Source organism: Fragaria vesca, linkage group LG7 (genome assembly GCF_000184155.1).
Source record: "Fragaria vesca subsp. vesca linkage group LG7, FraVesHawaii_1.0, whole genome shotgun sequence".
Taxonomy (NCBI): Eukaryota; Viridiplantae; Streptophyta; class Magnoliopsida; order Rosales; family Rosaceae; genus Fragaria; species Fragaria vesca.
The window spans coordinates 19258430-19271174 of NC_020497.1; the positions used below are offsets into that span (position 1 = coordinate 19258430).

The 12745-nt window shown below is 39.5% G+C and overlaps 2 protein-coding genes and 1 non-coding gene across 3 annotated transcripts in view; 1 reads left to right on the top strand and 2 right to left on the bottom strand.

Moving 5' to 3' along the window:
- Window positions 1-1538: 1538 nt before the first annotated feature.
- LOC101294123 lies at window positions 1539-7216 on the top strand. The gene is made up of 10 exons (XM_004308953.1): window positions 1539-1605; window positions 2175-2277; window positions 3036-3221; window positions 3379-3490; window positions 3583-3617; window positions 3748-3900; window positions 4022-5690; window positions 5732-6452; window positions 6641-6730; window positions 6853-7216. Exons 2-10 carry the CDS (start codon window positions 2207-2209, stop codon window positions 6918-6920), a joined length of 3105 nt encoding a protein of 1034 aa, XP_004309001.1. The 5' UTR covers window positions 1539-1605; window positions 2175-2206; the 3' UTR covers window positions 6921-7216.
- Window positions 7217-9294: 2078 nt separating this feature from the next.
- The window catches only part of LOC101294414 (putative disease resistance protein RGA3-like), a 7034-nt gene continuing 3583 nt past the window's right edge, over window positions 9295-12745 (bottom strand). The window contains exons 4-5 of the mRNA XM_004308954.1: window positions 9464-9524; window positions 9295-9372 (exon numbers count right to left, since the gene is read on the bottom strand). The gene's annotated coding sequence lies outside the window, so the exon portion shown is untranslated. The remainder of the gene's footprint in view (window positions 9373-9463; window positions 9525-12745) is intronic.
- On the bottom strand, window positions 11793-12731 carry LOC101312198. Its single transcript, XR_185285.1, has 3 exons — window positions 12633-12731; window positions 12446-12545; window positions 11793-12317 (listed from the first exon to the last, which is right to left on the bottom strand). It is a non-coding gene; the product is annotated as an uncharacterized LOC101312198 (transcript).

Here is a 12745-nt window from a genome sequence, read left to right on the forward strand (position 1 = left end):
TGTGGGAAGTGGAATGTGTGTGACCACAGGCCCCCCTCCTTTTCCTTCCTTTTTAGGGTACCCGGCCTTCTTTTCTGGGGTACCGTCTCTCACTGGTGGTAAGAACAGCACTTTACATGGATTGAAAGGGTCGCAACAGAAGGGCATGGGTGGAGCGTCAGCTTTAAGATTTGGTCACCTTCACAGTTTCTATTCTTCCTCCAGCTTTTACACCACTGAAACTTCTACAACAACCGCACTATTTTGATAACCCTTACTTTGAAACATGACATGCTCGGTTAAAAAACCGATCTACCGTTTTAGGTTGAGGGTTTTGATGACATTATTTGGGACTGACATTTGAGGAAATGTGATGACACTAGAGGTGAGATTTGTATGATGATCCGGGAAATGTAGCCGTTGTCCAGAATCTGAAATGCAATAAGACGAACACATACATTTCCTTTTTGGAAACTAGCTACTCCTTCTATTTCTTGTCCTTAAATATGTCGAAGCAAAAGGACACCAACATGTGATTTAGGGAATAATCAAGACCAAAAGGAAATAAAGATTTTAGGGAATAAGATATATATCTAAACAAGTGGCCATTGCTTTTTGCCAATCAAAACCAAAGAAAAAATAGAGTAAAATCAATGATAGGTACCAACCCATCCTTATCAAACGGGAGATTTTTCATCCGCAGTTTAGGGAATGTTTATTGTAATTTTATTGAATTAAACTAAAATAAATCACATCTCCAGAGTCCCAGACAGCATTGTCATGCATTTCAAGGCTTTGAAGTCATAGTTCCATTCTAACAAAAAGTCATAGTTTGAAATAATGAATTCATTATTATTGCTGACAACACACTCTTTTGATCCAACTTCTTCACTATGGATCACTTTATTTCACTACAAATCAGGATTTGAAATAGTAACTTTTCCTCTACAACAATAGTGTCTCGTTTCACCGAAATGAACAAACAAAGACAATGCATTCGTCGTACTATACTCGTAAACCAATCACTTACTTTAACGCCTACTTAGTTAACTCCAAGTCAGGATTTGAAATAGTAATTTTTCTACAACAATAGTGTCACGACAACGCATTCATCAGACGGTATTATACTTGGAAACCAATCACTTTAACGTATTATTTTGTAGCTAACAAATAAGAGCGTTGCGGTGTTAAAAGTGTGAGGGGGCGCAATGAAGGCGGTGGCTTTTAGCTGCCAGTAACAGTAACAGTCTCTTGAATAAAGGCCAAGTCTTTGTAGTCACTTCACTCTCTCTCTCTCTCTCTCTCTCTCTCTCTCTCTACGTACTACGTACGTACGTAACGTAACGTAACGTACGTACGAAACTACGACGTACGACACACACGACACACGTACTACTACCTACTACTACTCTACTCTACTCTACTCTCTCTCTCTCTCTCTACTCTCTCTCTCTCTCTCTCTCTCTCTCTCTCTCGTAGAAGAAGAAGAACCAGTGGCCACAACTACACACTGACACCACAAAGCAACGACCTTTTGCTTTCCCTCCTTCCTTTCCTTTCACACTTGCTCTTCTTCTCCATCTGCATTTCCGCCATTGCAGCTCCTCTTCAGATCTCTCAGGTCAGGTAAGCACCGCCTCACCGTACTCTCGCATTCAATCGCTCAAAGTCTCATGCTTTGATTTCCGGTTTTCGGTTTCGGTTTCTGTTCTGATTTCGAATCGTTGAAATCAGGATGAATGAGTTTGAATGTTTGATGAGACTGAAACGTTTTAGTTAGATTCGCGGTGGTTTGTTCATAGCAATTTAGCATTCACTTAACTTCGGCCGCGGTTGATTTCGATTGAGTGTTGTTAGATCTGAATTCAAAATGCTGAGTTTTGTGGTGAAGTGAAAAAAAGATTTGAGTTTGAACCGAATCTTGATTTGGAATTAGCTCTTTCTATTTTTGTTGAGATTTAATTCGGATAAGTAATGCTGCTAAATTTAGTTGCGAGTGATCGATATGCATTCGAGGGTTTTCAACTGTTTGATAGTGACAGGCAGTGAGTGTCGGTGTGAGGATTGGAATAAATTCTGTTTTAGATGAGTTGGCATTGAAAGTTTATTGCTTGATTGACTGGAGAGCACTGTGTGTCTATGCTTAGTTGAAAGGTCACTGATTTATATTCTCCTTTTTTCGTTGAGTGTTCTAGGTTGCTCTGCTTCTGCTGTAAGCTCATAGGAAATGGAGGCGGAAATAGATGCTGATACACAATTGGATTATGCTGAATTTCACATTTTTCCGTCCCACAACAGGTTAGGTTTTCAGTACATTTTACTTAAATTTGTCCTTCTGGTCTTCAGTTGTGTTGGATTCTTGGACTCGTGTATTCTCTCTGCACTGTACTAACTTGATAGATTAGCAAAATCTCAATGGATCATTTTTCCAATTTGATTCAAACTGAATGAGGTTGTTGCTGAAACTTAAATTTCACAACTTGATAACTAAAGAAGGAAAGGTCAATCTTGAGTAATGGTTCGATAAACATGTGATAAGTATCAGGTTGTGATAAACTGATATTCTTGTGTTGGACTACTATGGACACAGCTTTCAACTCTACCTGTGTTTAACAGCATCTGAACACATATAGAGAGAAACCCTCCCATGTTGTCTCCTTTTTCTCTTTCTTAAGTAATTCTACCTCGAAAACGGATATTATGATTGAACCCGTGATGTCATTCTGGTTTCATGCTGGGGGTACTCTTCTACAACATGCAGATATAGTTTTACTTGGACCGGAAATCTATCAAATATAATTTCTGGGTGATTTGTATGGAGCCAAGTTTTTGTTTCTAGAACAAAAGGATTCAGGAAGTTGCAATTTCACTCTCCCTGTCTCTATGCTAAACTTTTGTTAAATTATAGATTACCACTACTCTTTAACTTTATCCCAAATCATAATTTCAAAACTTTTGCCAGTTTATATGACATAATTATCGGTACATTTATCTGTTATTTTCCCTCTGTATCACTTTTCTTATTAATAAGCTTTCACACAAAAATGGTGGTTTAGGTATGAAGCGCATGTTTCCGGAGATGGCGTATTTGAAAAGTTAGCAGCTGGACCCCTAGAACCCCTTTTGCCACATTTTCTGGAAGTAAGAGAATTAAACTCTAGGGGATCAACTGCAAACTTCAAACTCCAACTTCCAGAAAGCCTGGATGGTGCAGCATGGTTCACCAAAGCAACTTTAAGCAGGTTTTAAACATTATACTGTTTTACCTTTTTTGGTAGCTGTAGAGAGACTTTGAGTACTGATATATTCTTTCAATGTCACTTGGGTACTTGCCTCTTTTATTTCTCTCATTCAAGCCATTCTATTTCCTAATAAATCATCTATTCTTTTTCTTTCCAGATTCTTACAAATTGCTGGTTCACCAGATGTTATATATACTGCTTCTACTCTCAAAGATGAAATATCTCAATTGGAAGAAGCCAAGAAGTTTCACGTTTCTTTATATGGCCAGGTTCTTCCACTTTAAAATAATGATGTTTGAATATGTGGTTTGTTAAGTATACTAATTCCTAGAAACTAATATGCATAATTGCTTGTCAACAGCCTGAAGTCGAGATTGCATCACCAGATTCTTCAAAGTATGTCCTTTCAAATGTTCATTTGAGATTTCATGTTGATTTTTCAAATTTAAAATTTCATTATTAGTTGTTCATTCAAGATTCGATTTTAGTTGCATCAGCATGAAGCTATAGGAATTTGTACTGTCAGGAACGAACTTTTGCGGGCTATGGACTTGAGGCTCACAGCATTAAGAGGGGAACTAGCTGCAGCTTTTAGCAAGACTTGCCATGTTTCCTTCTCCTCTAAAGAGGTCACAGATTTAGCAAAGTTTTCTCAACATTTTGGATCAATAGATTTCAGGTAAGCGGCATAATCTCCTACTTTGTTTGTAAGAATCATTCTGTCCATGTGCTTCCATAGGTGTAGTAAAAGTACATTTGCTAATATTCTTACGGAAGGTATGTCATGAATGAAAATGTAGGAATATTTTCTGCAAGTGTTTAGAACAGCATCAAGAAAGCAAGACTGCTGACCCCTTAAATGATGACAAATTGTCATCCACATACAATTCTAGAAATGGCAGTATTGATGAGACAGATGGAAATCCTCAGATATCAAAACCGATGCATAGTGCTACACCAGTAAAATATGGTGTTTCACCTGCAAAAGCTGCCCAGGTTGAGAGACAGAGTTCAACTGAAAGTGGGGAGTCTTCTGAATCAAGTGATGAGGACCAAAGATCTGCAGAAAGAAGTCGAAGTCTTATAAGAAGCGCGACACCTAGAAGGTCGGCATCTCCGATGCGGAGGGTTCAAATAGGGAGAACTGGGTCGCGCAGGGCTGCTGCATTAACTATCAAGAGCCTAAACTATTATCCATCTAGGGAAAAAACTTTTTCTAATGAAGATGGTGAATCCGAACACTCGAATAAGAAACCTGAGTTTAATGTCCAAAGGATGAGTGTTCAAGATGCAATTAGTCTCTTTGAAAGCAAACAGAAGGATCAAGGTACAGAAGCTCAGAAAAGGAGCTCATTAACAAATATCTCTGCAGTTCCAAATAAAGCTGTATTGAGAAGATGGAGTTCAAGTGCGGGGGAAGCTTCAACCCAATGCCAATCAGAAATTGTGTCTGGAGACTGTACTCCTGTGACCTCCAATGGTATATCAAATGGTGAGACTCCAAAATGTTCAGAGGAAGTGAAATCAGAATCTGACCCTTTACCTACTGGTCAGAACACTATTGAAACTCCGAAGGTTGATGTCAACCAAGAAAGATTGGAGAAAAAATCAGTGCCACTTGACATTCATGTGGACAGTAGCATAACTCAGGGTGCTATTAGAAGATCAACAGCATCGAGTGAGTGGAATCAAGAGAAGGAAGCTGAACTGAACCAGATGCTGAAGAAAATGATGGAAAGCAAGCCAGTTAAATCTACAAAGTCACAAGCTAGCAGGAACCCAAGCATTCCTGCTGAAAATAGAGGTGGGTTTTATGACCACTACAAGGAGAAGAGAGATGAGAAACTACGAGGAGAGAATTCTAGAAAGCGAGCAGAAAAGGAAGCACAGTTCAAAGCCATGCAGCGGATTCTTGATGAAAGGAAAGCAGAAATGGCATCTGCAAATGTGAATGATAGTGATAAAAAATGTGTGAAGAAGCCCCAAAAGTCAATTGGCAAATTACCTCAACCAGCAAATCCCAAGAAAGAAACTTTAAAACCTTCTGTTCCAAAGAAGGTTTCACCTAGAACATCACCCTTGCCTGCTACACGCAAGTCGTGGCCATCAACACCAACACCAAGAGCCACAGGGGTATCACCAGCTAAAACTCCTGTTAGTACCTCTTCTGCCAGCACTACTCCAACTCGTCAAAAACCCAAGCCTACACCACCTTCTGCTAAAATTGAGAGGCCCCAACAGAGAAAGAGAAATGTGAAGGAATCTGTGATTAGTAATGATAGAAGCTTGAAGGGAGTGACTGAGAAGCAGCAGCAAGCAGTCAGAAAGACTGGAAAAACAACAAAACCAACAAAATCAACAGTAGTGACAACTTCTGGTGATTTTTCTGGTATAATTCCAGCAAAGGCCAACAAGTCAACCAAAAAAGCAGTGTGGTCCCAGTGGAATCAAAACCTTTTCTCCGCAAGGGTTCTAGAGCTAGTTCTGGTGCTGGTCCTGTTGTTAGCAAGACAAGAAATGCTTCTCAATTAGATGAATCTTCGAGAAACAGCAAAAATGTGGTTGAAACTCAAGAAGCTGAGGTGGTTGGTAGTGCTTCAGACCCTGTGAGTCAGCATCAAGGACCGGATGTTATGTCAGTGGGTTTCCCTGATGATGTTGTAGAATCAAAAGCTCCAATAAATGATAATCTGACATGTGATGAGACACAGGAGATTGACCCAGTTTCTGCTGATAGTAATGATGACGTTAAAGATGTTGCAGAGTCAACAACAAAAATTCAAGTTGAAGAAGAATTACTCATCTCCCCTAGAGCTTGGGTGGAAATCGAGGAGCATCAGGCCATGTCCCCATATAATCACAGCAAGTCTCAACTTATCACTTCAGCCAATGTTGCACCAACTGGACTGTCAAGTCCTCGTGTCCGTCATTCTTTGTCCCAGATGCTGCAAGAAGAAAGCAATGAACCAGATAACATCGAGTGGGGGAATGCAGAGAACCCTCCGGCTATAATATTCCAAAAAGATGCACCAAAAGGACTGAAGAGGCTCCTGAAGTTTGCTAGGAAGAGTAAGGGAGATGCAAACAGTACCGGTTGGTCTAGCCCATCAGTCTTCTCAGAAGGAGAGGACGATGACACTGTACTCAGAAAGGCTTCACTTCATGCAAAGAACTACGGGCAACAAAAGACATCCTTAGGTGAAGGTTATGATGCCCGCGACCTATACTCTGGTAAGTTTCATCCTTCTTTTGGTTTCTTTTGTATCCCATTTGTCCCTGTCTCCCCCAGTTGTTGGTTTCATTGAAGTATATAGTTCATAAGGCTGATAGTAACGTTGCACTCTTTCACCTTGCACACACACATATTCCTTTCATATTCCTAGTCTGATGGTTTAACTATTGGGGATATGTGCATACAGCTCAATCAAATATCAGCAAATTTGACGCGCAGAGTTCTTCTCATAAGTACCAAGAGAGCCGTGACATAGCTGCAGCACCGACAACTAAAGGTTTGTCTATTGATATGATCTAGATTATACTAAGTATTACGATCAATGATAAATTTCCCTATTTTTGCCATTTTTAGTCTTTCAATAAGATTCCAATACTGTCTACCATTTTTGTGTTTCAGCACCAAGGTCATTCTTCTCTCTTTCAGCATTTAGGGGAAGCAAACCAAATGAGATGAAGTTTCGTTAATGCTAGCAATGGGCATAGAGTAAGGGAGTGATGGTTGATATATGCCACTTTGGCCATTGCAAGTCAGGTGTAGCTGAACTTTTCGACTCTGTTCTTGTTCTGCACTGTCTTTGTGGTCTTGTAGCATGTATCAACATGTGCAGGGATGAGTCATCCCAATACTTTTGTAATCTATCTCTTTCATTTTCATTCACATTTGTAATATTCTATTGATGGGTCTTTTTCTGTTCATTCAAACAGACCCATATTAACCCCCTATGCTTAGAATATCAAACAACTACAGGTTACTATTTTCCAAAGGAGCAAAGGCGTTTCATATCATATCATATCCAGACTAAAATGTGCATACCTGTTCAAAAAGACTAAAATGTGCATAAATTTGCGTATGCCCGATTAATGACGAGCTGAAATTGTGGGCAACGTGTATGTTAAAGCCTGGGGTTCCCCTTACTCTACTGCTTCATGGCCTTGTTTCCTTACCATCCCACTGAAGTATGTTTTCTCATTTTGATCAGCTTTAGTGAGGTTAGGAGTGTCCAGTCCCTCGCCGTTGGCAAGTGAGGCTGACGGTGACACACAAGCGAGGATAAGGGTGCCCATGAAGGCGAGGTTAAGCATATGTAGTTGTTCCTTGCTCTTTATGAATCTGTGTGCAATATTATCTATGTGCTCTCTTGAGTTTGAGTTCCCTTGGGGTTCAATTCCTACAGGGTTCTTGGATCCAAAACCTAAATATGTTTGATTCTACATGTTGGTGTTAGTACTTAGTTGTATGTAATGCCTGTGATTTGTATCAACTTGGTAATGAGTAATGACTGTCACTTCCTGATACCAGAATCACAGTTTGGGATTTCTTTTCAAAATAGTAGTGGATGGAACTGATTTTGTCTTTTAGAACACTTGAACAATTGCACAGGCAGCTCCATGCACTTGAACATTTGCACAGGCAGCTCCAAACACTTGAACATTCTCCTCTGAAGGAGTTGCAAAATGTAACATACATCGTCCATAGATGGAGATGGGCAGTTGTCATGTTAAACGACCAATGCATGGACTAAAACTAGTAGAGATAGGTTTGAATCGTTTGATTACAGGATTAAGTATGGACTCGTTGGCTTTAAGAGGAAGTGGGATGACTATGAATCTCTCATCTGCATGCAACGTCAAGAGCCAATATGCAATCTTGATCCCTAGTTAACCAGTGTACAACCCCCTGGACACATAAACCGTCAGTAGGATCGAAGCTCCAATGAAAGTGCATGCCAATCTACCTCTAGGGTTCTCCATAAACCCTTCCTCCAATGAAAGGTGTCAAACTATTTGAACTTCCTAGTGTCTCATGCAATTTTGGACTCCCGTGCTTCTATGGCGTGGTCTATCTTAGAATTTCCAAGCATATGTGCAGTTTGATCTTAGCAGTGGCTTGCAATGAGGCATTTTGTTTGAGTGTGTACTATTCATACACCCTTTATTGCTACAACCATGTAAATGTATGTCTGTGCGATTTTAGTCAGACTTGACTATAACCTGAATCTGGAGAAAATGATAACTCTACATGACATAAAGCTTTGTTGCTATTTGTTTTGAATCACGTGTGGAAATAACCACACAACATGAAGAGTACCTGAGGGGCATCTTGTCTTGGGGAGTCTAGCCAGTAGCACTTTGAACAGAAGAGTGCTGGTAATGTTTCTGAAATTTACATGGTCATAAAGTAGGGATGTGAGGATAGGTGCACTTGATAGGACTCAGTTCCAGACTTCCAGCATCAGAGGAAGAAGACTATCATAACCAACCAGGAAGGTCTTCAAAACTGGCAGCCTTCAGTACCCTCATGCCTTCTTTCAATGCTTTAAGAACATGTCTCTAACTTGTGCTGTTTCTGATCTCTTTAGCTCCTGACAGTCATGATCACCTATATCACACTCAAATATTAATCTCTCAGGAAAACTACTTTCTACGGCACTGATATTCTCACTTTTTTTTCCTTTCTAGCAACTGATGAACACCAAAGATACAAAAATATGCAAATTTAGAATTCTATGGCAGGAATGATGTACCTGTATAAACAATGAAGATATCAGGATGAGCAGAAGGATACAGAAGCTTCAAACTAGCATAACCAAGTAAGACCAAATGAACAATTTGAGGTCAACTTCTCCAATGACAACTCATTATCACAACCTTGCAGAGCTTCCCAGTAAGTCTAATAAAGTCCAGACAATTAAAGAAAATGTTCTTGACTAAGCTCCATCCTCGGTCCATGTAATCAACCAACAGGTTTTCTGTGACTTAGATAATCAGTCCAACTTAAAAACCAAGAACTACAAGTTATAATATAAAATGTACAAATTGTCATACATGCAGCTTACCAAACTCGGATGCCATTCTGAATGCATGTAGCTTCAATACAAGCAGTACAAGCAGCTAAGTAGCCTAGTGCAATTCACATCTACAATACACACATAATTAGAGGACCTATTTATAACTTGATTTACAGAAGAAAATCAACAAATTACAAACTATCAGAAGAAATTTCCAACCTGCAATCTCAGCACAAAACTGAGGGGGTGAGGATCATCATTTGTTGGGAATCCAGCCATCCTATCAGCCATTCACATGGCTGTGAATCATCAATTTCTGTATATTAGCGACTAGGCTTTTATAAGGGGTCCAGAGACTTGGTCTAAAAATTAGAGCAGTGAACTTACCTGTATCTTGAACAACACCAGCAGAAGAAATAAAGAGCCAAAACCGGTAAGGAGATGAGTGTCTGAGGAAGCACATGTATAAAAAACCGGTAAGATCTTGGAGTCTTTGACCTCTTAACTCTGCCAAATCATGCCTGAACGCTTCCACTTGGTCAGTAGCGTTCACATGGTCACTTATTGACTAAGGAAATCATAGTCAATTACCTTTTAGATGTAAATTCAAGGGTGGGAAGTATTACTCTAAAGTTAAGTTGTTTTGTTTTCAATCATTGAATTTACATCAAACGATGATTGACCATGATTTATTTGGTCATTAGGTGACCATGTGAACGCACTCGCTATGTTCGATAAAATATAGCATAGTTAGAAGATGATGTTCAAATTAAAACATAGTTTGTTGTTGAAACTAGGGTTGAATCACAAAGTTCATATCTCTCTCTGTTGATAGTAGATATACCGCCAAGCATAAGCAACTACCTCGTAAACTGTCTTCCAGCCACGAAGGGCCCCGCCCCCGACATACTTTCGGTAGACCGACATCCGGGCTACCTCGCCATGGTGAAAGATCATCGGTACCACATCCGGAAGGTCCTCCTCCAAGCTCCAAAAGAAGGTATCATGATAAGAGATATGTGCAACTTGTCCCACATTGGAAATATGTACTATGAGGGAACCTTCTTTAGCTATAAAAGGAAGGCTTCCCATATGTAGAAAGAATCTCTCTCTCAATCTCTACTTACTCCATCTTGAAGAGCTCTTGTAGCACCAAAAACATATTGGTCATAATAGTGGAATCTTTAGTGAAACACATATGACCTGTATTGCTATTTATACACCGTGTGTTGCTACAACCATATGACCTCATTCAGGTTACTGGCTTTATGATGATTGTTTGTGAAATTAAATGAAACACAATTGATTGTTGTTGCAATTTAGTTGTTCTCGAGGATAAACGATCTTAGCCATGTGTACACACCTCTGCTCTGTCGCAAGTCTTAAAGAGTTAATGATGATGCTTTTACTTCTACTCATGACCAAAAATGTGATGATTAATACCCTCCTTCAAAATGGATTTCATTAAGATAAGAAAGGATTACAACATAGATGGGGACTAATTAGTGGCCTCGTTAAAACCTTGCCCAGATAAAACCCAGTGGGACAAAATCCTGGGCTAAGGGAAAAAGAGCACCACAACCCCCATTGAACAAGCTACCCTTGAACGTACACCAATATCCTTGTGTCCACAGTTGTGAAATTAAACAGGTAAAGTTCACTGCTCAGAGACATTGCTGGAGCTGCTAATTTTTTTTCCAGAGAGATCTGAACTTTTTTCATCAGATATGCTTGGTATTCCCGAACCTGACGTTTTTATCTCTGCAATGGTTCCAGAAAATGAATTTAGGAACTAAACAAAAATGAAAACGTGGAGAAAAGAACTTGAGCAATAGCAAGACACATACCTCTTGCAGATGGAACTGTCTTGAAACTTCTAGACCAAGGTTTCTCATATCTCCGCGTACCAATTTCTGTGTTAGAATCTGAAATGCAAATTGATGCTGTGCAACTTGTTGAGGAGTACATATATAAACTTGGAGTTTTGAGCTTCCTTCCTGTAAAAATATTGATATCATTCTGTGAAAACTGAAAAGACAGTGGTTATTCTCTCTGCACAATTATAGATCAGTATACAGGCAAATTTGTATCAGCATGTATACAAATGTTGTTTAGAGAGTTAGATTGAGTGGCTCCCAATTAATTAGATGCATGAGTACTAGTCCAATCCTCTGAAAAAGGACTTAATCTCCTAGTGCCGAGTGGCTGGAAACTATAGTAAATGAAGCAGCTGCATCATGTCTACAAGCAAATTACCCTTTCTTTGATCTGTCATGGCCACCCTACCAGCTTCTCATTACCCTTTCTTTGATTGGTACCACATATGCTCCAACAGTCCAACCTCGGTACACCACAATAACCAATACTTTTTAAGGGCATATCTGAGACAAACAGCCATGAACAGAGAATTTCGATCAGATTATGACATAGAAGCTTACCAAAGTACCATCCCATCAGCTTTACAGCTCCAAGGCCATTCCAAATGAAGCCTCAAAGTGACCTGTAAATGTATGTTTGTGCGATTTTCTTCTGCAATAGATACATTAGTCAGACTTGACTATAACCTGAATCTGAAGAAAATGAAAACTCTACATGACATAAAGCTTTGTTGCTATTTGTTTTGAATCACGTGTGTGGAAATAGCCACACAACATGAAGAGTACCTGAGGGGCATCTTGTCTTGGGGAGTCCAGCCAGTAGAACTTTGAACAGAAGAGTGCTTGTAATGTTTCTGAAATTTACATGGTCATAAAGTAGGGATGTGAGGATAAGTGCACTTGATAGGACTCAGTTCCAGCATCAGAGGAAGAAGACTATCATAACCAACCAGGAAGGTCTTCAAAACTGGCAGCCTTCAGTACCCTCATGCCTTCTTTCAATGCTTTAAGAACATGTCTCTAACTTGTGCTGTTTCTGATCTCTTTAGCTCCTGACAGTCATGATAATTAATCTCTCAGGAAAACTACTTTCTACGGCACCGATATTCTCACTTCTTTTTTCCTTTCTAGCAACTGATGAACCCCAAAGATACTCAAATATGCAAACTTAGAATTCTATGGCAGGAATGATGTACCTGTATAAACAATGAAGATATCAGGATGAGTAGAAGGATACAGAAGCTTCGATAAAACTAGCATAACCAAGTAAGACCAAATGAACAACTTGAGGTCAACTTCTCCAATGACAACTCATTGTCACAACCTTGCAGAGCTTCCCAGTAAGTCCAATGAAGTCCAGACAATTGAAGATATGTTCTTGACTAGGCTCCATCCTCGGTCCATGTAATCAACCAACAGGTTTTCTGTGACTTAGATAATCAGTCCAACTTAAAAACCAAGAACTACAAGTTATAATATAAAATGTACAAATTGGCATACATGCAGCTTACCAAACTCGGATGCCATTCTGAATGCATGTAGCTTCAATACAAGCAGTACAAGCAGCTAAGTAGCCTAGTGCAATTCACATCTACAATACACACATAATTAGAGGACCTATTTA